Genomic DNA, 26,334 nt, shown 5'->3' with positions numbered 1-26,334 from the left:
AAACCGGGGCTTGCCTTCGTTGACGATCTCGGGTTCTGGATCAGTACCACTAATTATCGAATCCCTGAGGCAACCGGGGATTCTTCCAACAACTTGCTCAACTAGAATCGTTTCACTCTCGGATTCTACATGAAATGATAACATATGCTTCAACATGATGATAATGTAAACATGATGCTTGTCATGGTACATGAAATATAACAACACTTCGAATACAACTGTTTTTCACGGTACAGTTGTAAGCCAACAAAACCAACTTGCAATTCTACCATCAAGGACCACACATGTGACTTGACCAAACTGATCTTGAAACCCTACTAGTCACAAAACATGATCAAAACAAGATCAAACACTAATCAAACACTTAGGGTTTGCTTTTATTTATTTTGAATTAATTTGGAAATAAGCCCAAAAATGAACTTGTTCCAAATGACCTCAAAATTTTATGTAAGATTCCTCATGACAAATTAGTGTACCAAAACAAATTTCATAATTTTTGGAATTATACAGTGGCCTACAAAAATCATGGAAATTGCATTTATCAATTAATGGACTGAATTTTTGAACATTAAAAATTTATTCAAATTTCAAGTTTCATATTTTTAAACCATACTAGAACATGTACAGAAGCTACACACAAATTTTCAGAATTTTTGGAGCTATGATTATTTTCCTACAAATTTCCAAAGTTGCTGCACTATTCAAAATTCAGAAATAACAAAACTTCACTGTTCTCTCTCTCTCTCACTGACAGCCAGGCCCCGCTCGTCAGTGACACAGAACAGGAATACGGCGGCGCTGCCATCACCGGGTCGGCCAAAACACGCCGGCGGTGATGCTCCGGCGAGGTAGACCGCATTACATGATCTTACACCACCCTGTGAATCCATCCCAGCCCTAGAACGGCAGCAGACCACCGGAGGAGCTCCACCGCCAGCCATGGCGGCGTGGCACGATGGCGCACGGCACAATCCCGACCATGGTGTGGTAGAGGCTAAAGTGGAGCGAGCATCACGCTCAGGAGCTCACCATGATCAGCCGGTGTGCTTGGTGAAGACAGAGACGGGTGGAACGTCCTGGCCACGGCGAGGTCGATGGTGGCGGAGCTCGGCCAGTCTCGGGGAAGAACGCGTTGCGCCGGGCGATTCCGGCCAACACAAGCGACGCGAGCAAGCCAAAGAGGAGCGCAAGGTCGAGGCGATCGTGTTTGGTGTAGCTGGGGCATGACAGACGTGTTTGACGGTGGCTATGGCTGAGCGACGAGCTGTTCGGTGGGGAGCAGAGCAGAGGGGAAAACGGAGAGCGACAGCGGCGGTGTTCCTATTTATAGCCGGGAAGAACGCGCCCGGCGTCGACAGCTCACGCATGAGCTCGCCACGGAGCTTGCTGCGTGTCACCGCGTGAGAAAGCGGCGCAAAATGATCGGCGGTGGCAGCTGCGTGGCGCCGGCGGCAAGCAGGGAGGTGGCGCTCGGCTGGTTTTGATTTTTGAAGTATTTACAGAATTGCCACTGCGTTAATTTTGCAAATTACTCACAAATTTTCTAAAGAAGTTGAAAATCTCCAAAAATGAAAGTTGCTCAACTTTTCAAACTCTACAACTTTGCTTCAAGGAATATTTTCAAATTCTGCCTCCATTTTGAAATTTGAATTTGGGGTGCATTTGAGCATTTGAATCATTTCAAAATTACTCCAAATTTTATATGTAAACTTGAAAAACTTTGAATACCAAAGTTGATCCTTATAAAATAAGCTTCAACTTTGCTTTTTGTCACAACCCCAAATTCCAAATGGATTTTGAATTAGACAAAAGGGGCAAAAAGGACCTTTATGATTTGAATTTGAATTCAAATTTGATTTGTTTACCTTTTTACTTTAACTTTGATTTTTGACCAGTAACATGGCCCATTAGGGTTATTTGAGTCAAATGACACATGGCCTCACATGATCACATGAAATTTGACCCTTGTGGTCATGATCTTTATTTAGAGTTTGAATCACATCACACATAAAATAACAACTTATGAAATAAAGCTTATTTAGTGAATGCATTCAAAATTTTCTACTTTATGAATGCTTTGCAATGCATATGATGACATGTCAAGTTTTAGTGCTAGGTCAAAACACCAGAGGTGTTACAACCCTTCCCCCTTAAAGAAATCTCGTCCCGAGATTTAAAACCTAAGGCTAAGTAATGGAAAAGGAAATGTGTCAAGCTAACACATCATAACTTTATTCAAAAGGCTAGTGAGGGGGTTTTCCATTCTGTTGACAAATGAGACAAGTTACAATATAGACAAGGTATTGCAACTAGATAGAAGCGAAGAAGTCAGGAAAGTTTTCTTCTAAGTAATCCTCGGACTCCCAAGTAGCTTCATCTTCAGTGTGTTGATTCCATTGTACTTTGTAGAACTTGATTGTACGTCTTCGAGTGACTCGATCTTTCTGATCTAAGACTCTAATGGGGTACTCAGGCATAAGTCAAGTCAGGTTCTAGTTCTACATCACCAAAGTCGATCACTTGGTCAGGTACTTGAAGACACTTCTTTAACTGAGATACATGGAAGATATCATGCACAGCTGACATGTGATCTGGTAGCTTGACGCGATAGGCGACCGGTCCACATCGTTGTTGGATTTGAAAAGGACCGACATAACGGGGCGCCAACTTTCCCCGAATCCCAAAACGATGAACTCCTTTCATCGGCGATACCTTGAGGTAGACATGATCTCCCACTTTGAATTCTAGCGGTCGTCTCCTCTTATCAGCATAGCTTTTCTATCGGGATTGAGCTACCTTCATATTAGCTTGTATGAGTTTAACTTTCTCTTCAGCTTCCTTGACCACATCCGGTCCAAAGAACCAACGTTCTCCTAGCTTCTGACCAATTTAAAGGTGTCTAGGCATCTACGGCCATACAATGCTTCGAATGGTGCCATTTTAATGCTCTCTTGATGGCTATTGTTATATGAGAATTCAGCTAAGGGAAGGCATTCATCCCATTTAGCACCATAGGAAAGGACACATGCTCTTAACATATCTTCAAGAATTTGATTTACCCTCTTCAGTCTGTCCATCTGTTTGCGGATGATAAGCAGAACTATGGATAAGTTTAGTTCCCAAAGACTCATGTAGACTTTTCCAAAACTTGGATATGAACAATGACCCTCTGTCAGAGACAATGGTCTTGGGTGCCCCATGCAGACTGAAGATTCTATCAAGATAAAGCTTTGCATACTGTTCCGCTCGATATTTATCTCTGACTGGTAAGAAATGAGCTATCTTGGTTAGGCGATCAACAATAACCCATATTGAATTGTAGCCTGCAGATGTCCTGGGCAATCCCACGATGAAGTCCATACAGATATCTTCCCACTTCCAAGATGGAACTGGCAATGAATGTAATGGACCTGCAGTCTTCATATGAACCGCTTTGACTCTCTGACAAATATCACATTTGGCCACATATTGAGCTATTTCTATTTTCATTTTGGTCCACCAATATCTCTTTCTCAGATCATGATACATTTTGTTGCTACCTGGATGAATGGAGTATCTTGTAGAATGAGCTTCATCAAGAATCTGCTTTCGCAGCTCCGGATTTTTGGGTACTACCAATCTATCCTTGAACCATACAACATCTGATTCATCAATCTTGAAACATGTTGGTTTTCTAGATCTGACTTTATCCTTGATATGGGCTATGCCCTTACTTTTCCGTTGAGCAGCAATGATCTGATCTTTGATAGTGGACTCAACTACAATATTGGACAGGGAACCTTGTTCTATGATTTGTAAATTCAGATGCTCCATCTCTTGACACAATGTTCGTTGCATAGGTTCCACAGTCAGACAATGGCAATGACTCTTGCGACTCAGGGCATCGGCAACCACATTAGCCTTGCCCGGATGATAATGCACTTCTAAGTCATAATCTTTGATAAGTTCCTAACCATCTTCTTTGCCTCATATTCAACTCTGACTGAGTGAAGATGTATTTCAAACTTTTGTGATCCGTATAGATATGACAGATATTGCCCAATAAATAATGTCGCCAAACCTTGAGTGCATGAACAACAGCGGCTAATTCAAGGTCATGGGTGGGATAATGTTCTTCATGCTTCTTGAGTTGTCTAGAAGCGTACGCTATGACTCTGCCTTCTTGCATAAGAACACAGCCAATACCAATTCCAGATGCATCACAATAGATATCAAACGGCCTCTCGATATCAGGTTGTGCTAATACTGGTGCAGTTGTCAGCAACTTCTTCAATGTCTGAAAGGCCTTCTCACATTCTGTTGACCATACAAACTTAGTTTGATTTTTCAGCAGTCCAGTAATTGGCTTCGCAATTCTAGAGAAGTCAGGGATGAACCGACGATAATACCCTACCAACCCCAGAAAACTACGAACTTGATGAACAGTGGTAGGTGCTTTCCAGTTAAGGACTTCTTCTACCTTGCTCGGATCAACAGCTATACCCTCAGCAGATAACACATGACCCAGAAATTGTACTTCCTCCTAACCAAAATGCACATTTACTGAATTTGGCATATAGTTGGTGATCTCTTAATCTTTGTAGAACAATATGGAGATGTTCCGCATGTTCCTCTTTGCTCTTAGAATAGATAAGAATGTCATCAATGAACACCACTACAAACTTATCCAACTCGGGCATGAAAACTGAGTTCATCAGGTACATGAAATGAGCCGGGGCATTGGTCAGCCCAAAAGACATGACTAGATACTCATATAGACCATATCGGGTAGTAAACGCTGTCTTCGGCACATCTTCTCGTCTGATCTTAATCTGGTGATAGCCTGATCTCAAGTCTATCTTCGAGAACACCTTAGCTCCCGCAAGTTGATCAAAAAGCAAATCAATTCGGGGTAAGGGGTATTTGTTCTTTATGGTGACTTCATTTAACGGCCGATAGTCAACACATAACCTTAAGGTTTGGTCCTTCTTCTTCACGAAGATAGCAGGGCATCCCCAAGGTGATGAACTGGGTTGAATGAAACCCTTGTCTAACAACTCTTGTAGTTGCATTTTTAATTCTGCTAGTTCTTTGGGTGGCATCCTATATGCTCTTCTGGACACTGGTGCTGTTCCTGGTTTCAGATCAATTCTAAACTCTACATCTCGGTCTGGTGGCAGACCAGGCAGATCATCGGGAAAGACATCCGTAAACTCACATACCACTGAAATTTTCTCGGCTTCTTCAACAATAGTTGCACAGACTGTTTCCACTGTACTCTTAGGAAAGGGAAGTTGGATGAGAAGTTGGGTTTTGCTGTCAGGTGCATTTACCCTTATGGTTCTACGTAGGACATCTATGATAGCCCCGTGTTGGGTTAACCAGTTCATACCAAGGATCACATCTATATCTTGATCCTTTAATATCAGCATATTGGTAGGGAACTCATAACCTCCCAAATCAATAGGTACATGCTGAACTACCTCCCTTGTATAGATTCGTCCCCCGGGCGACTGTATATGATATGGTTCTTTTGTTTCCCCAATAGCTATCCCATGCTTCACAACAAATGTATGATTGATGAATGTATGGGATGCACCAGAATCAAATAAGGTAATTGCAGGATGCTTAGCAATGGGAAACATACCCATCATTACTGGTTCTCCTTCTAGGAATAGATTCCACCTGAGTATAGAAGACCCTTCTAGTTTTCTTCTCAGCCTGACCCTTCTGACTATTCTGAGCATTGCCCTTGTACTGATTCTGAGCTTGAGTAACAGGGGCTTTAGGTGCATCAGGATTATTCTTCCTGGGATACGGACATTCTCGGGAAAAGTGTCCGGTTTACCACAATTATAGCATGGATAATTGTGATTCTGGGGAGTAGCATTGCGGTTTGCATTATTTGTATTATTTTGCTGCTGCGGTGCTTGATGAGGATAAGGCAGTATTAGTTGCAGGGCGAATAAAGATTTGCTGCCTGCCTTGGCCTTGTTGTGGGCGGAATGGTGCACGGCCATGATTCTGAGGATGGTAGACTATCTTTTGACGCTTTCCACTCGATGATCCGAAGCAGATATTTTCTTTTTCTTCGCCTCCTTGTGTCGGCGGTAATTCTCCTCCGAAGCGATAGCAATGTTGATTGTCTCATGATAAGTTGCGTTACCACAAGTTGCCATCATGGTCTGAAGTTTAGTGTTCAGGCCTCTAAGAAAATGATTCTTCTTCTTCCTGTCAGTATTCACATACTCTATAGCATACTGCGACAGGTGATTGAAGCGCCCAACATAGTGCATCACCGGGTGCTCCCCTTGCTTAAGAGCCAAGAACTCTTCTAACTTCATGGTCATTACACCATCTGGAATATAGTGTGCCCTGAAGGCATCCTTAAACTCCCTCCAGGTGATTTGGTGACCAGCGGGCTATACTGCTACCAAATTTGCCCACCAGGCACCAGCAGCTCCTCGGAGTTGCTGTGCCGCAAACCTTGGTTTCTGAATCTCGGTACAGTGAATCAGCTCAAACTTTTGCTCTATTGTCCTAAGCCAATCGTCAGCTTCTAAAGGCTCTTCTGCCTTAGAGAACACAGGCGGACGTGTGTCAGTAAAATCAACATAGGTTGACTCGTCATTTCCATTATTACGACGGCCACGATTAGGGTATGGTGCCTGTTGGTTCTGCGCCAATTCCCTTAACAACCTAGCATTCTCTACCGTTGCATTGACGAGTGCGGCTATGGCATCTGCCATAGTCGAAGGCATTGGTGGAGGATTTGGGTACTCATCATCGTCATGCGAGCCACTAGCACCAGCTCGGGTGATAGGACGAGGCATCTGTTAGAGAAACACGTTTACTTACATTATTCTTTATTGAAAGCATTTAAAAGGTTTCATGCTACAAAGGGTTACTTATTTAAATTACATGTCTTGTATCCCACAAGACAACCCTGGTTTACTAGGAAAGCAGTAAAGGAACTATTACTACTCTGAGCTCTCAGTCATCGGCGTCCGTGCCCATACCGGACGAAACCTCATCTTCATCTGAGAAGTACACTAACTCCTCAGGATCCTCCTCCTCTTCTTCATTCTCGACTTCTCCTGGATCTACAATCATTTCTTCATCTATAACTTCACCATCCCCATGAGGAGGATGAAGTTGAGCATACAGCATGTGGACATTCTCATGAAGAATGGCATTGTCCATCTCCAGGTCTTCTACGTAGAACTCCAACTCATGGACGCGTTCATTGGCCGCATCCTCTCGTGTCCAGGCTTCATTCCGTAGCTCCATGGTCATGGTGATGCCCCTTTGCATTTCCGCCAGCTCCTCTTGATCTTTGGCATGAGCTCGACGAAGAGTGTTGAGCTCCTTGGTAAGGTTCTCGATGTTGGCGGGATTGCTTGAAGATCCTTCATCTCCTAGGGTCTTGGAACTTCCTTCACCAAGCTCATGGTTTCATGGTGCCAACTGGTGACGAGGGACTCCATGAGGTCCGGTGGACTTGCGTGCGGTTACCTTGGTCTTTGCCATAGCCTATAGAATTTAGGGTAGGACTATAAGAATAGCTTGAGGATAATGGAGGTTAGCAAGAATGGGATTGACATTACTTACCCAACCACTTCTTAAGGGGAATTATTATGCAAGGTGTTCAAGCATGATGCATGAATCGATCTTACGAATCTAGGTACAAAAGATTTATATAATCATAAGTACTAGATTTTTAATACATAGGACAAACCTAATCATATTATCCGCCATGAACTTTCAAATAAGATAGGATTGAGTCTAGATCAAAGGTAAGAAGAAAGAAATTTGAACTTTAAAATATCAAGTTTACTTTCTTTGATCCAAATCAATTTGAAGGTTTTCCAAAGTAACCTACAATGATCTTAGATAGGAACTGCTCTGATACCAGCTATGGCAGAACCTCCTAAGAAATCAGGCCCACATGCATCTATCGTTGTCTCAACAGACCTTTGATAGCGTACACGAGTTCCCAACAACTTAACAGGTCTGTCGGGTGTCCTCGGGAAACCCGAATCATCCACGATTCTTTTTCGAACAGGATCCCAATCACAGACATTGCAGATTACAACAGTTTATTCAAATATATACATCAGAGTAAAAGATAGCGGAAGTCTTAAGATAACATAGTTTACAAACCAGTTGTTTTCAAACTTACAATACCATAAGTGTCATACAACCATAGTAGCGGGATAATATTACATTAACATTATTTATCATACAAACTAGTGCCTTGTCCAAAGGCCATTCATCATTCCTCATCGTCATTGACTTCAAACACAGACATGCAGCTAGGGACCAAAACAAGCCTGCGCATGCGACTCACCTGCAACAAGGGTTAACAAACCCTGAGTACAAAAGTACTCAACAAGACTGACCCGACGTAAAAGGGGGTGAAGGACTTTAGAGATGCAGGTGTTGGGGCAAGGTAAGGATGTAGCAAGATTCAAAAGTTCTTTGCCAAAAGCTTACTATTCTTGATTCTATTTTCAAGTTTTACCCCTAAGTACTTTAGTTCATTATCTCAAACTAAGTGTTCATATCCCATATTCCAATCCTTCTCATTCCATTCCTTTTCTCATGTTTTAGTAATTCACCAGTCCTACATTGCTTCTGTAATGAATCGAGTCTCCATATCCGTGGAGCACCGGCAATTCGAATTGATTCAAGTCCTAGCTGGGGATTCCTTATCACACGACATATGTAGAACTTAATCTTGCATATATCAACCTCGCTACCGGATCCTCCTATACTAAGCCGTCTCCACGCCACCCGAGAGCACAGCACACCTCAAATCCGGCCACATTCCAGCCACGAGGGTACACGCTACTCCCACCATCTCTCCACTCCTAGTGCGTGGGCATTCGTCTTAGTATCGGATTAGCCGAAGTAGGCTTACCGGAGTATGTGACCAGTACTACAAAGTGTCTCGTTCAGAAGATCCACAATGAGTGGCCTTTAAGCGACATAGTCGGCAACATTACCCAACATTCAAGATAAGTCACCCGACTAGTCTCTAGTTCATTCTATCTTCTTTCTTTCTTTGGCCAGTATGCCATCTTTGATTGTATCGAAACTTTTACTTTGAAAAGCCTACCATAAAGCATACTAAGCATTCTACGCCTTTGTAAATGAAATCATCTTCAAGGATGGTAAACAATTAACAAGGTAGGCAATGCATCAAGTAGGTAACATTTGAATAAATCAACTTAATGCAATAGGTAACATAGGTGATAAACTTTTCAAAGTAAACAAGGTAAGGGTTTAATGCATAAACCGGGGCTTGCCTTCGTTGACGATCTCGAGGTTCCGGATCAGTACCACAATATCGAATCCCGATGACAACCGGGGATTCCTTCAACAACTTGCTCAACTAGAATCGTTTCACTCTCGGATTCTACACGAAATGATAACATATGCTTCAACATGATGATAATGTAAACATGATGCTGTCATGGTACATGAAATATAACAACACTTCGAATACAACTGTTTTTCACGGTACAGTTGCAAGCCAACAAAACCAACTTGCAATTCTACCATCAAGGACCACACATGTGACTTGACCAAACTGATCTTGAAACCCTACTAGTCACAAAACATGATCAAAACAAGATCAAACACTAATCAACACTTAGGGTTTGCTTTTATTTATTTTTGAATTAATTTGGAAATAAGCCCAAAAATGAACTTGTTCCAAATGACCTCAAAATTTTATGTAAGCTTCCTCATGACAAATTAGTGTACCAAAACAAATTTCATAATTTTTGGAATTATACAGTGGCCTACAAAAATCATGGAAATTGCATTTATCAATTAATGGACTGAATTTTTGAACATTAAAAATTTATTCAAATTTCAAGTTTCATATTTTTAAACCATACTAGAACATGTACAGAAGCTACACACAAATTTTCAGAATTTTTGGAGCTATGATTATTTTCCTACAAATTTCCAAAGTTTGCTGCACTATTCAAAATCAGAAATAACAAAACTTCACTGTTCTCTCTCTCTCACTGAAGCCGCCCCGCTCGTCAGTGACACACAGGATACGGCGGCGCTGCCATCACGGTCGGCCAAAACGCGCCGGCGGTGATGCTCCGGCGAGGCAGACCGCAACATGATCTACCCCCTACGAATCCATCCCAGCCCTAGAACGGCAGCAGGCGCACCGGAGGGAGCTCCACGCCGGCCATGGCGGCGGGCACGACGCGCACGGCACAACCCGACCACGGTGCGGTAGAGGCTAAAGTGAGCGAGCATCACGCTCAGGAGCTCACCACGATCACGCCGGTGTGCTTGGTGAAGACGGAGACGGCTGGAACGTCCTGGCCACGGCGAGGTCGATGGTGGCGGAGCTCCGGCCGGTCTCAGGGAAGAACGCGTTGCGCCGGGCGATTCCGGCCAACCAAGCGACGCGAGCAAGCCGAAGAGGAGCGCAAGGTCGAGGCGATCGCGTTGGGTAGTGGGCACGACGGACACGGTTTGACGGTGGCTACGGCGAGTGGCGGAGCTGTTCGGTGGCAGAGCAGAGCAGAGGGGAAAACGGAGAGCGATGGCGGCGGTGTTCCTATTTATAGCCGGGATGAACGTGCCCTGGCGTCGACAGCTCACGCATGAGCTCGCCACGGAGCTTGCTGCGTGTCACCGTGCAAGAAAGCGGCGCAAAATGATCGGCGCCGGTAGCTGCGTGGCGCCGGCGGCAAGCAGGGAGGTGGCGCTCGGCTGGTTTGAATTTTTTGAAGTATTCACAGAATTGCCACTGCGTTAATTTTGCAAATTACTCATAAATTTTCTAAAGAAGTTGAAAATCTCCAAAAATGAAAGTTGCTCAACTTTTCAAACTCTACAACTTTGCTTGAAGGAATATTTTCAAATTCTGCCTCCATTTTGAAATTGAATTTGGGGTGCATTTGAGCATTTGAATCATTTCAAAATTACTCCAAATTTTATATGTAAACTTGAAAAAATTTGAATACCAAAGTTGATCCTTATAAAATAAGCTTCAACTTTGCTTTTTGTCACAACCCCAAATTCCAAATGGATTTTGAATTAGACAAAAGGGGCAAAAAGGACCTTTATGATTTGAATTTGAATTCAAATTTGATTTGTTTACCTTTTTACTTTAACTTTGATTTTTGACCAGCAACATGGCCCATTAGGGTTATTTGAGTCAAATGACACATGGCCTCACATGATCACATGAAATTTGACCCTTGTGGTCATGATCTTTATTTAGAGTTTGAATCACATCACACATAAAATAACAACTTATGAAATAAAGCTTATTTAGTGAATGCATTCAAAATTTTCTACTTTATGAATGCTTTGCAATGCATATGATGACATGTCAAGTTTTAGTGCTAGGTCAAAACACCAGAGGTGTTAAAGGGGTCACGCCAATCAGATCCAACACGACATCAAGAACGAGGGGAACGATCTCCCACAATACGCTCGGGCTAGACGGAACATCGCTGCTATAGCAATGCTTCTACGCGGCGTTCCCGAGCCTGTCAACCCCCAGGAGCGAGCAGTCTTTTGGAGCCTCCAGGTTCTAGTAGAAGTTACCGCTGTTCAACAGGCAGAAAGCTCTACGTCGCGACTCCGACACACGCCCTCTCTCCCCACCAGGGGAACGGGGATGCGCCAAATGGATTGCTCCATTCGCTCACTGCTATAGCTATCAGGCGTGGCTCGGGGGCAGCAGGCACACCATGGTCTGACCTGGCGCCTGCTCCACACCGACCACTAGTACACAAGTGGCCTAATCCACGCTAGGATGCTCATAGCATCGTCAGCAATCGGCATCGAGCCCAACATGATGATGATGTCCACCGTGCGGCGGCAAGAGCAAGCGACACGAATCCTGGCCGAACCATCAAGGGGAGCGGTGAAACGCGCCCTAGGCATGGTCGTCGACCAGACGACCGGAGTCCCAGCCCTGAGGATCCAGGGCCATGGGCCTTTGACCGGCGTATCCAGAGAGCGCCGTTCCCACGGTGCTTCCGACCCCCCACCAACATCACCAAGTACTCCAGGGAGACAAACCCTGGTATTTGGCTCAAAGATTTCTAGCTCACCTGCTAAGCTGGAGGGGTGGATGATGACTATTTCATCATTCAGTATCTCCCTATCTGCATGGGGGAACATGTTCAGGCATGACTTGAATTCCTCCCACACGACAGCATCCGCGACTGGGCAGACCTCAGGAGGGTCTTCGTCAGGAATTTCCAGGGGACATATGTCTACCCTAGGAACTCCTGGGACCTCAAGAGTTTCCAGCAGGAGCCCAGCGAATCCCTATGGGACTACATCCGTAGGTTCTCCCAACGATGCAACTCCCTCCCTGATGTCATCGACGCGGACGTCATCAGAGCGTTCCTCTTCAGGACGACCTATGAGTCCCTAATCCACAAGCTTGGATGCCTAAAGCCCCGTACCACCTGTGACCTGCTTGACGTCGCCACTAACCATGCCTTTGGTGAGGAAACGGTCGGAGTGGTCTTCAATAGAGTCCAGGACAAAGGCAAGGCCAAGCGCACGGACCAAGATGAGGGCCCCTCAACACAGAGGGGCAAGAAGAACAAAAAGGATGGGCGCCAACCGGACAATACTGCGTTGGTTGCCGCAACTGACCGCATGGACAAGTAGCCCCAATAGGGCCTGCCTGACCACTTTAGCAAACTCATGGATAGCTCGTGCACCAACCACACCTACCCTGTCAAACACCTCTACAAGGACTGTGAGCTCCTCAAATGTTTCCTACGACAAGCCGGCAGGCCAAAAGAAGGAGATAGCAAAGAGGCGGTAGCCAAGAAAGGAGGCACGGTGGGCAAGGACAAAGACGGTTTCCCCGACGCCGATGAGTGCATCATGATCTTCTATGGATCTGACGTTGTTTGGTACAAATGCCAGCACAAGGTATGCTATAGGGAGGCATGCGCCGCCGAAATGGCCGTCCCCTCCTTTCTCAGTTGGTCGGAATCTCCGATCACCTTTGATTAGAGGGACCATCCCTCCCACATCATGAGACTGGGACGCTACCCGCTCGTCATCGATCCTATCGTCCACAAGAAGCGCCTCACCAAGGTGTTGATGGACAGAGGCAGTGGCCTCAACAATCTCTATGTCGACACCCTCGACGCCATGTGCATCCCCCGATCAGAGCTCCACTTGGTGGGCTCTCCCTTCCACGAAGTGATCCTAAGAGCGTAGGCATACCCATATAGGCAGATCGACCTACCCATCATGTTCGATAGCCTATCCAACTTCTGCTCAGAGATTCTCACCTTCGAAGTGATGGACTTTCTAGGATCCTACCACGCCATCTTGGGGTGGCCATGCTACGCCAAATTCATGGCAATCCCCAACTACACCTACCACAAGCTGAAGATGTCAGGGCCGAATGGTGTCATCACCATGAGCAGCGCCTTCTCGCATGCCTTTATGTGTGACCGTGAGCACTATGAGCTTGCCACTGTGGTCATCAACTCGTCTGAGCTCCCGTGGCTCGGGGAATCATCGATCCCGGCAGTCCCAGACTACAACAAACCAACCTCCTCGATGGCCTTCTGACCGCTCGAGGAAACCAAGGCGGTGGGAATCGACCCCATCGACCCAACCAAGATGATTTGGATCGGGGCCCAGCTCCCGGCCAAATAGGAACATGAGCTCGTCGACTTCCTACATGACAACCACGACATCTTTGCATGGCAGCCTTCAGACATACCAAGCAAACCACAGGGGGTCGCTGAGCATGCACTGCACCTCATCCTAGGCTCAAAGACCACCAAGCAGCGCCTACGTTGCTTTGACGATGAGAAGCGCAGGGCCATAGGCGGAGAGATCGCCAAACTCCTGGCAGCCGGATTCATCAGAGAGGTATTCCACTCTGACTGGCTTGCCAATCCTATTCTCATTAAAAAGAAGACTGGGAAGTGGAGAATGTGTGTTGACTATATTGGCCTCAACAAAGCATGTCCGAAGGATCACTTTCCTTTGCTGCACATAGACTAGATAGTCGACTCCACCTCGGGTTGCGAGATCCTCTCCTTTTTGGATGCCTACTCAGGCTATCACCAGATCATGATGAAAGAGTATGATCAGCTCATAACCTCGTTCATCACCCTATATGGTTCATACTGTTACGCTAACCATGCCATTCGCTTGAAGAACGCTGGCGCCACCTACCAAAGGTGCATGCAGCTAATGCTTCGCCGACCAAATCGACCCTGCTCGATCAGCCTGACCAAACCGAGCGTCCAAGACCAACTATCGCCGTCTATGTTGATGACATAGTGGTCAAAATAGCTCAAGCCTATGACCTGATCGTAAACTTGGCCGCAACGTTCATGAACCTTCGAAGGTCAACATCAGGCTGAATCCGAAAAAATGTGTTTTCGGGGTTCCAAAGGGGAAGCTGCTAGGATACATTATGTCTGAGCAGTGGCATCGAGGCCAACCCCAAAAAAATCACAGCCGTCTCCAATCATGGGTCCCATACGCAACATCAAGGGTGTGCAAAGGCTCACCGGCTAGTCTGGCTACCATAAGTCAATTCATCTCCCGGCTCGGCGAACGGAAGATGCCACTCTACAAGCTCCTCAAAAGGATAGACACTTTTGTCTGGACTAAGGAAGCCCAATAGGCCCTAGAGAGCCTCAAAGTGTCCCTAATGTCAGCCCCTATCCTCATCGCTCCCGAATGAGGAGAACCCCTTCTCCTCTACATCGTGACCAGCAACCATGTGGTAAGCGCCACACTGGTCATCGAAAGGGAGGAGCCAGGACACCAACTTAAGGTCCAGCGGCCCGTATACTTCATCAACGAAGTACTCACCGACCCCAAGGTCTAGTACCCCCAGGTATAGAAACTCCTATATGTCATGCTAATGGCGACCCAGAAGCTCCTACACTACTTTACCGACCACGAAGTCACGGTCGTCACTTTATACCCACTCGGGGACATCATCCACAACCACGACGTTGTGGGATGAATCTCTAAGTGGGCACTTGAACTCATGGGCCATGACATGAGGTACATCCCCTGTACCACCATTCAATCTCAGGCTCTCATGGATTTTGTCACCAAATGGACAGAGGCACAGCTACTGACCCTAGACGTCACCCATGAGTACTGGACAATGTACTTCGACAGGTCCATAATGGCACCCGGCTCGAGAGCTAGAGTGGTTCTGATCTCCTCAGAGGGGAGTAGGCTCCACTACACCATCCGCCTCCACTTTTCAGCCTCAAACAACGCCACAGAGTACGAGGCCCTCATCAACAGACTACGCATCGCCATCGAGCTCGATGCTATGCGACTCTACATTCGTGGTGACTCAGAGCTAGTCATTGATCAGGTCATGAAGGAGTCCTCCTACAAAACCCCCCTCATGGCAGCATACGGCCAAGAGGTGCGCAAGCTCGAGGACAAATTCTAGGGGATCGAGCTACATCACGTCCCTTGAAGGGACAACGATGCCATCGATTTTCTTGCAAAATTGGCTGCCAGGAGGGATCCATCCCCAAGTGGGGTCTTCATCAATAATGTCCATGAGCTGTCTGCCCACATCCTAGAAGGTCTGATCCAGACACACCTCGATGCCTAGTCGACGCTCAGGGGCTCTGACCCCGATGCCAAGCCAACACCCGAGGGCTTTGACCCCAATGACAAGCTGGCGCTCAGGGGCTCTAATCCTGGTACCTCCATGACGATGTCACCTGCAAACATCGCCATATTAGCACTTGATCAAACCGACTGGCGAGCGCTGCTACTCGCCTACCTCCTGGAGGAGGTTCTCCCGCTCGAAAGGACTGAAGCCCGATGGATCGCTCGACGCGCAAAGACCTTTGTCGCGCTCGGTGACGAGCTCTACAAATGGAGTCTGTCAGGAGTGCTCATGAAGTGCGTCCCCACTAGCTAGGGGAAGCAGCTCCTCTAAAGGGTCCATGCTGGGATTTGCGGACATCACGTGGCCCTAAGTCGCTAGTCAAAAAACCCTTTTGCTAAGGTTTTTACTGGCCCACCGCGCTACGAGATGCAAAGGAGGTCGTCCGTAGGTGTGAAGGATGCCAGTTCTATGCTTGGCAAACCCATTTGACAGCTAGGAGCTCTGAACCATCTCCATCACCTGGCCATTCGTGGTCTGGGGCCTCGACATGGTGGGGGCCCTCAAAAAGGGCCCTAGGCGGCTTCACTCACCTACTCGTAGCAGTCGACAAGTTCACTAAGTGGATAGAGGCCAAGCCCATTACCAACATCCTGCTCAGAGGAGGTAGTCAAATTCTTCCTCGACATCATCTACTGATTCGGCTGTTCCTAACTGTATCATCAATAGACCACAGGACTAACTTTACTAAAAGAAATTCCTAGACTTCAGTGATGGATACGGCATCAGGATCGACTAGGCCTTGGTCGGACATCCATGAACTAACGGTTAGGTCGAACATGCCAATGGCATGGTCCTCCAAGGACTTAAGTCACACATCTTCAACCGACTCAACAAGTACATCGGGCGATGGGTTGTAGAGGTCCCAGCGATCCACTAGAAGCCTAAGAACGACCCCAAACCGATCGACTAGGGTTCACACCTTTCTTCCTGGCCTATGGAGCTGAGGCAGTGCTGCCCTCCCACCTCGACCATGGTGCCCCAAGAGTGAAGGCTTTTGACCACGACCGAGCCGCAGAGGCTCAACAAGACGCAGTTGACCTACCCGAAGAGGCCTGCGAGACGACAGTCATTCGCTCTGCTCGCTACCAACAAACCCTCTGCAAGTACCACGAAAGGAATATCAGAGGGAGGATACTCGAAGTCGGCAATCTCGTACTCTGGAGGACCCAATCAACGAAGGAAAAACACAAGCTCTCGCCACCATGGGAAGGGCCCTATATAGTGACCGAAGTAATCCGACCGAGCACCTACCGACTGGAGAACAACAACGGCAACATTCTCACCAACACTTGGAACATTGAACATCTATGTCGTTTCCCCCTAAATTTGGTCTAACCGCTTTTTAGTCAATACTTGCCCCTGTAAAAGCACCCCAGCCCGAACACTTTCAGCCCGGGTCACTCAGGGGCTCCATAAGGGTACAATACTGAATACTACCTCTCATTTTTACTCTCTTTTTTACTGTCATATGGTAAACAACTTCATCCCTGAACGGAAGCAGCATTCCTTTTCCTTTGATTGCCCTAGTAACTTTTGTTCTTACTCCTAACCGAACTGCACCCCAGCCATGACCTACAGATTACGATCAAGCCGAGCCCCACGGGCCATGCCCTAGGCTCTTAAAAAAGCTATAGCCTACGAAACTAACGGACATGTATGAAAAAGAAAGGACAAAAAAACAAAAGATATGCTAGGATAAAAATAAGGAACAGGATAGTGATTCTATCAAAAACTAGTACTGATATATTCATTGATATAAAAAACTATTCACACTGAGGACTCACCCACGAACTCAACTATTACATTTTCTACTGCTACTCCAAATACTACTATGGCCGCTCGATGACATTCACCTGAACACCAAAGGAGAAACCACTGACACACGGCGCTAGACATAACCACCTCCGAAAAGACCCTGCCCAGTTATACTCCCTCAACTTCGGTGAGCGCAATGGGTACCTCAAGGGACCTGCCCGGTTCTGCTCCCTCGACTTCGGCGAGCATAATGGGTACCTCAAGGGCGTCGCACCCATAGATGCTCAGCAGAAGAGGATGGAGCTCCTGACCTTCTCATGCAGTTGAGGCAGCTCCTAGTCAAGGACGCTGCTACTGAGGTATGGCCGCCATGGCTGGAAGAGATCTCATCAAACTTTATGAACTGGCCAACCTGAGCAGCTATAGGCGTGGAACCCTCCACCAGAACAATCTTGAGCAACTTCCCCTCTGACAAGGCTCACCCGGTGAAGATCCACCAGAGAAAGTCCACACACGGCTCCATCCCGAAGAAGGCCTCATAGATGAATCTAGTACTACCCCAGGCAGCCTCCAGCTCGACATCGTGCTCCGAACTCACAAAAGGATCTGTAAGTCCTCCCCCTCGCTCACCCCCTCTCTCACTTAAGAACCGCCATGGCATATAGGCACTCTCGGTGAGAAAGAAGGAGGAGAGACAATAGTTGGAGAACAGGCAAAGGACTACGATGGAGAGCCCTTTCCCTCCCCCTATTTAAGGAAGAAATGCGGCAGCCGAAGAGGGGCAAAAGATGATCAGAAAACTCTCCCCCTTATCCCATTCAATGTGGATGGGACACACCCTAACCGATGGGACACACGCTAGCCAATGGAACAACACCGGGTCAGACGGAACACCGCCTGGTGAGACAAAATGTGGCCTAGGTATGGCCCACCACTATCGCACGATCGGGCACGAAAACTGAAACATCACCACACGCAGGCAGCTCTCCACATTCCTAGGCGGGACTTGAAAAACCCCAAAACAAGATCTCTGCCAGGTGAGACCATCGAGCTTTTTAAGTCAATTGAATGGCTAAAAAACACACCAAGAGACAGGTAGGAAGCATAGGGACGCCCCATGTAGGCCATACCGACTCTGTCATGAACGACGAGCATGGGTCCCGATCGGACGTTTCTGACTGAAACTCTCCAAACCCCATCACTCAAGTCATCAAGGTAAACACTGCCAACCCCCTCTATTTCTTTATAATCATTTCATATATCCATATGCGCATTCATTCCATACGCCTGTGCCTCCCAGATGATTCGGACCCTGAACCACCCGGGGGCTCGAGAACTAAGCATCGCACATGCAGCGAAATGCATAACAACGCTCTGTGTTGCGTCATGAAGCGGCAGTTGCCACATTCGACCTGAGCAACCAACAGAGCCATGGGAGAAAACATAGATGAGCCCCATGCGGCCCCCACCTAGTCTGGTAGATAGGGTCATCTCAACCTTCTCATTTGATCCTAAACCTTTTGCCAAGCCTATAGAATCTCCATCGAGGGGAGGCCATTAGGCCACCCGGGTCGATCTCTGAAATGACCTGGGCATCTGCCGAGTTGTAGGTAAAGGAGTAGAGGAATGTCACAAGAGGGCTATGCCAACCCCATCACGAATGACGAACCCGGATTCCACACGATCATACCCATTAGCAAACTCACTGAGTGCGTCACTCGAACCCGAGCGATCGGGACAAGCGACAAAACTTAGCCCCTCTGGTTGTGAGGAACCGAGGATGGGGTAACGCACACAAAACTCACACAGACCCCTACTAAGGCTCAACAGGGCTCGGTGTCTCAAGACACAAAACGCTCAGGTCTACGACCTTGAACTCGCCCCATCCGGCTACGCTCCGACTGCGCTCCAAAACTACCCGGGTCTGCGACCCCAAACTCGCCCCATCCACCTATGCTCCGACTGCGCTCCAAAACTACCTGGGTCTGTAACCCCGAACTCGCCCCATCAAGATCTATGAGCTCTAGCTCGCCCGATCCCAAACAAACTAAATTAACTACCTCAGTTGCATGGGCTGCACCGAGGCCAGGATCCATAACTCTAACTCACCCGATCCCACAGCGCGCACTGACGCTAGGATCCGAAAGCTCTATCTTGTCCGATCCCTAAAAAACTAACTGCCTTGCCCGATCCCATGGCGCGCATCGACACCAAGATACGCGGGCTCCGTCTCACCCGATCCCTAAAAAAACAACTGACCACCTCGGCTGCACAACGATGCCTTGGTTAAACAAACTCCATCTCAACTGAAAAACACGCACACACGCCCGCTAAACAAAACACCCCCAGACGGTTCTACCCGAACCACCTAGGGGCTCAAGGGCTATACCCGCTGGTGCGCTCGCGTGCACATGCCGATGAAACAAAAACCTCCCCCGCTGACAATACAGAAAACCCCCCAGATAGTTCTACCCAAACCGCCAGGGGGCTACACCCGTGGGTGCACTCACATGCACCCGCCGTCGAGACAAAAATCCCTCGAACGGTTCTACCTGAATCGCCCGGGGGCTCGAGGGCTCCTGTTGGGTTCATAAACCCAGGGTCCCTCGCAGACCAGCTTCCCCGCAAAGGCTCAGCCCAAGTAGACAGCGCGCAACTCATGGGCCGACCGAAGAGTCTAAAACAATAGGCTAGAAGGGCGGTCTAGTCACCGACCAGAAGGTCTGGCCAGGGAGGAACAGCGCTCGCTTGTCGACTCTGGCCCACCTCTCCGACCAGAGCGCTCACTTCGGTCTCCAACCGCCTCCGGACGGTCTCTCTGACCGAAAGGCCTAGCAAAGCGCTACCTTCGACTCTGACTCCATGTCTCTGACCAGGGTATGCAAAGACCCTGCTCACTGCTCTTCTCCGACTGGCACAACCAGAGTCGACTAGGACCAACTGACTGGGGACACCCACTCGGAAAGGACTAGGGAACGAATGGAGAAAGCAAGGCAAGGCGCTCAAGTCAAACCATGATATGAGGGATCGTACCCTGTCACCTGTAAGAACAGTACTCTACAACCACCCTGACACAAACAGTATTATAGGCATCAACATTTTCCTCTACAGTATTTTGGACGTTGTTAACTCCCTTATGGTAAGGCCCCCGACATGCCTCTGGGCATCGACAGTGTTGTGGGCGCCAGGATTTACCGTACCGAGTGAATGTGGTGAAACTCCTCACATGCCTCTAGGCATCAACATTATATGTAGGTGTCGACATCTACCATACCCAAAACAAGACGACGTAACCTCCCACATACAACCGACATCCAACAGTGTTGTGGGCACCTACCATCCTCCTGTACCCGCCGGCGTGGGCAACAAGACTTAGAAGCATACGAACTCTCTCCCTCTCACTTGTAAGGCCATCCCCTTCATCTATAAAAGGGGATGCACTCTCTCCCAAGAGACTTAGTTGATTCAAGTTCATACAAGCTAATCCAGATCGATCAAGTTCACTAGCTCACAACCACAGAACCGCCAGGTTTGGACCTCAAGCACACGCTTGAACACTTAGCTCATAGAGGAGCTCTTGTCGCTCTTGGCCCTTTTGACCGGAGCCGACCGGACCACTCGCGCACCCCCATCTTTCTCCTTCTCGTTTGTAACCCCACTATAAACTTCGAGCACCTAGGCTCAGGAATAAAGTCACCGACTGACTCAAACTGGATGTAGGGCACGTTGCCTAAACCTATATAAACCCTGTGTCATTGAGTGCTAGGCCACCTCCGATCACAACATGTGGCAAAACTACAAATATTTACTTGTTGGTCACTTTTTGCACCGACACATTCATTCATCCCATACATCCAAAGCATCACATATGCAATTAATGTGTCACAACGCTTCATGTTGCGTCACGACGTGGTAGTTGCCTCATTCAACATGAGCAATGATCGACCGGGGTTCGAAGGTCGGCCCGCGAAGGGCTCGAGGCCGCCTCGCATCAAACAGAGGCAGGGGAGAAAACATAGATGAGCCCCAGTGGCCCTCGCCCAGTATGCTCAGAAGCAGACAGGGTCATCTCGACCTTCTGATTATCGGTAACCTCGAGCCATGCCCACAGAATCTCTGTCGAGGGGAGGCCAGTGGGCCACCTGAGTCGATCTCTGGAACAACCCGGGCATCTACCGGGAGGCGGGTTAAGGAGCAGTGGAATGCCACATGTGGGCTATGGCAACCCCGTTACGAACGACATACCTAGATTCTGCTCGAACGCGCCCATTAGTGAGCTCACTGAGCGCGTCACTCGAGCCATCGAGGCAAGCGACGTTAGCTTAGCCCCTCTGGTTGCGGAAACCGCGGACGGGGTAATGCATAGAACTAGACCAACCCTACCGAACCCAACGGCGCTCAGGGGCTCAGGTCGCCCGACGCTGACTCCAGAAATCAACCGACCACGCAGGTCGCGGGCAAGACAAACACGAGCGAACACACCGAACGACAGAAACACAAGAGTTTGCGGCCCTAGAAAAGAGTACCAAAATACTTAGCCTCCAAACGACTCACTAGTCGGATGCAGGCTCGGGGGCTATACCCACCGGGTGCGCTCGCGCGCACCCGCTGGCAAGTCCAAAAATACCCCAGATGATTCTACCCAACTCACCTAATTGGCCCGCTTCCCAGCAAAAGCTAGGCCCGACAGATGGCATTAGGAACAACGCGCAACTCCTGGGCCGGACTAGATATCTAACGACAGGCCAGAAGAGCGATCCAGTCTCCAACCGGAAGGCCTGGCCAAGGAGGGGACGACGCTCGCTTCCGACTCCGACCCACTTTTCTGACTAGAAGGCCTGGCCAAGGAGGGGACGACACTCGCTTTCGACTCCGACTCGCTTCTCCGACCGGGAATACACCGAACCTCTACTTACGGCTCTTCTCCAACCGACGCGGTCGGAGCCTACTGGGAACGACCGACCGGGGACACCCGCTTCGTGAGGACCGAAGAAATCAGACGGAGCAGATAAGGTAAGGCGCTCAAGTCAACCGCAATACCGAGGACCGTACCCTGCGTACCTGTAGGACAGTACTGTCAGGCCATGCCAGAAGGGTACTTTGTAGCCTTCCAGACATGTCAGAACACAAACAGTGTTATAGGCGCCGATATTTGTCCTACAGTATGGTAGGCGCCGACATTTAACATACCAGAAGAACACGATGGAGCCTGCCACATGCATCTGAGCGTCAACAGTATTGTGGGCATCGACAAATTATCTTATACCCGATGGCGTGAGCAACAAGACTAGGGAACGCACACTCTCTTTAAACTTGTAAGACCATCCCTTTCACCTATAAAAGGGGATGTGCTCTCTCCCAACAGAGGACGGTCATTCTGACTCTCTCTCTGCTAGCTTTAGACATTCTGAGCACTCAAACAGCTCCACAGCTCTAGAACTCTAAAGCTATACAGAGCATACGTTCCAATACTTAGCGCGCGCAGGAGCTCCTGTCACTCTTGGCCTTTCAGTCTAGAGTACGACTGGACCTCTAACACTCTCATCTTATTCCCACATGTTTGTAACCCCACAGCAAACTCCGAGCACCTGGGCTCAGGAATAAAATCACCGACCGACTGAAACTGGACGTAGGGCACGTTGTCTGAACCAGTATAATCCCTGTGTCATTGTGTGTCAGGCTACGTCCGATCACAACGCACGATAAAACTTCAAATATTCATTTGTTGGTGACTTTTCGCACCGACATTATTAGTTTTGTTCTAATCAAACTTTTCTATTTTTAACCATTAATTTAGAAGATCGTATAGGTAAATAACATAAGGCTAATGGTTCAGATTCACTATGAAAAAACGCTTTTATAATAGTAGCTCACATGTTCTGAAACTACATGAATTTTTCAAAATTGATAGTTGAACTTGGAAATGTCTGATTTAGAATAAACTTAATACGAAATGTAAATCGGGAAAGAAGTACTGTATCAGCCAAATTGTCCATGCTCAGTGCTTGCCGGCTGTCACCTTCAATCCGGCGGAGCCGATTTCTATTGTCTGTCTTGACAGCCCATTTTGATACGTGAATTTCCATTTCTTTTTCCTCAAAAAATTCCTACGGGATTCGACAAAATTCGTATGAGGACGTCGGCCGGTAACAGTCCAAATGGAGACGCGCCTACTAATTTTGCCGAGGCGAACCATGCCGCGGCAAGCCGGCAAACCCAGCCCACCACCTGCGGAATGCAACAACCCGCTGTGCAGCTGTGCTTCACTTTCACCGCGCCCCACACGGCGACGACGCATTGGATTCGCACTGCAACACAGGCACACAGCGCACGCATCATTCCAATCGACTATCGCAGACGCGGTGGCGTCTCGCTCTCGTCTCGCCTCGTAGCATCCGACGCGCCGCGCCAGCGATGCCCAGCCCGATCGCTGCCTGCTTCCGCTGCGCCGCGGCGCCGTCCTCGGGCGCGGCGGGGCCCAGCCTGGCGACCTCCGTCTACGAGACCCACCTCGGCCTCGTCGCGCTCTCCTGGTCCCGCACCTCGCTCGGCCTCTCCCTCCGCGCCGTGCTCCGCCTGTCGCCACCGCCGACGCCCGGCAACTCCTCCTCGGCGTCCGGCGCGGGCTACCTCGACGACGACGCGGACGATGAGGAGACCCTCGCCTTCCGCGTCCGCCCGTGGCTCCTCTGGCGCCGGCGCGGGTCCAGGCGGTTCCGCGCTGGCGACCGCCTAGTCGACCTGGCGTGGGACCTCTCTCGCGCGCGCTTCCCGGGCTCCGGGTCCCCCGAGCCCTCCTCGGGCTTCTTCGTCGCCGTCGTCGTCGACGGCGAGATGGTCCTCGCGGCCGGGGACCTGCCCGATGCGGCCTACCGGAGGACCCGGGCCCGCCGCCCGTCAGGCCCGCGCCCGGTCCTCCTCTCCCGGCGGGAGCACGTCTCGCTGCGCGACGCGGGCGCCGGCCGAGGCCGCAGCCACACCACCTGGGTGAACGTCCAGGGCAAGGAGCGGGAGATCTCCGTGGATCTCGTGGCCCGCGGCCGTGGCAGGGACAGGGCCGCCGCCGCCGGTAGGGAGAAGGAGAAGGACCGCTCTGACGTCGGCATGTCGGTCTGCGTCGACGGCGAGCGAGTGCTCCACGTCCGGCGCCTGCGCTGGAAGTTCCGCGGCAGCGAGCGGGTCGACCTCGGGGGCGGCGACGGCGTCCAGGTCTCCTGGGACCTCCACAGCTGGCTCTTCCCCCCGCGCGAGCCGCCCCCCTCGGACGCCTCCACGCACGCCCACGCCCACGCGGTGCTCGTCTTCCGGTTCGATCTCGCCAGCGGCGGCGGCGAGGAGCGCGAGGCGGATTTGGGGAAGGATCCCTCCTCCCCCGACAAGGCCGCGAGGAGGAACACGGGCGTCTGGGGAGGAGGCTACCTCGCGCGGTGGGGGCAACGGGACTGGAGCGAGACGGGCAGCAACGGCGAGAGGAGGAAGGGCAGGGGGCGGAGGCTGGCCAAGGAGAGCTCGTCGTCGTCGGCGTCCGTGGCATCCTCGACGGCGTCGTGGGCCAGTGGCTCCACGGTGATGGACTGGGCCAGCCCCGAGGAGGCCGAGATGCAGCGCGGCAACGGCTTCTCGCTGCTGATCTACGCCTGGAAGAGCTAACACCGGCGACAGCGGCATGGTTCCGATTCCGATCCATTGGCGGTGACGGTAAATTTTCTCTGGATTCTTGTGGGTTGCAGTGTTCTTGTGCAGTTTTAGAGACTGGAGGGATTGAATTGAGCTTGATTACAGTAGCGTCATTGCCAAGTGTAATGAGCAATTAGTGTTGATTTTTTTTTTCATTACTAGACCTAGACTGAACAAGTTTCTTCCCTAGATTAGCACGGTTCGCCATATTCGTGGGCCCCGGCCCCGTTCGGCTTACCTCTATATTTGGTTTCAGTTTCATCGGTTTATTTTTTCAGCGGAAACCATATTTTTCTCTCGTAACAATTGAGCTAAAACAACATTTTTCAGTTTCAGTCCACCGTAGCTATCGGCCGATCAACGTCCACCCCCGTTGGGCTCACTGAAACCAGGTTGAAAAAAGACGGTTTGGACTGAATTATTGTGAGAGAAAAAAATTATTCCAATTAAAAAATAAGCTGCGGATTATATGGCCAAACCGGACCAAGTATCTTCTTCTGCATATCTCTTGTGTCACCTGCTCAAAAGCGAATCTATCCGTGGGTGTGTTTAGTTCGCGAAATGAAAATTTTTGGACGTCATATCGGATGTTTTGAGGATGTCGGAAAGGGTTTTCGGATACTAATAAAAAAAACGTGTCACTGCTCAAAAGCGAATCTATCCGTCAATCAATTAGGGTGTGTTTAGTTCGCGAAATGAAAATTTTTGGACGTTATGTTTTGAGGACGTCGAAAGGGGTTTTCGGATACTAATAAAAAAAACTAATTACATAGCTCGTCTGGAAATTGCGAGACGAATTTATTAAGCCTAATTAATTCATCATTAGCGTATGTTACTTATGGCTAATCATGGAATAATTAGTCTTAAAACATTCGTCTCGCGATTTTCAACGAAACTATGCAATTAATTTTTTTTGGTCTATATTTAATACTTCATGCATGTGCCGTAAGATTCGATGTGATAGTTTGAGGTGAAAATTTTTGGAAACTAAACCAAGCCTTAGCTGTTGCTGCAGTGGTCGTTCCAATTGTATAGACAGTAATCATAGGTGTTAGATCCTAAAGACCGGTGTTACGGTCAGTTCAGTTCGTGATCAATGGCTTTTTTTTTTCTGAGTGCCAATGTGCAGTTCGGAAATTCGGATGGCAGGGCTGCAACCTGGACGGTTGCTCACTTGTTTTACGGACTACGCCCTTTTAATAAGTAATAAGTGGGAGTGTTCGGCT

General features: G+C 48.8%; 1 protein-coding gene across 1 annotated transcript; it reads left to right on the top strand.

Annotated features, from left to right (window-relative positions):
- The first annotated feature begins 23,654 nt into the window (after nt 1-23,654).
- On the top strand, nt 23,655-25,431 carry LOC136473265 (uncharacterized). The gene has a single exon (XM_066470943.1). It carries the CDS (start codon nt 23,846-23,848, stop codon nt 25,079-25,081), a length of 1,236 nt encoding a protein of 411 aa, XP_066327040.1. The 5' UTR covers nt 23,655-23,845; the 3' UTR covers nt 25,082-25,431.
- Nucleotides 25,432-26,334: the final 903 nt, after the last annotated feature.

Source organism: Miscanthus floridulus, chromosome 8, assembly GCF_019320115.1.
Source record: "Miscanthus floridulus cultivar M001 chromosome 8, ASM1932011v1, whole genome shotgun sequence".
NCBI classification, from domain to species: Eukaryota; Viridiplantae; Streptophyta; class Magnoliopsida; order Poales; family Poaceae; genus Miscanthus; species Miscanthus floridulus.
This window is presented reverse-complemented; position numbering and strand designations above follow the sequence as displayed.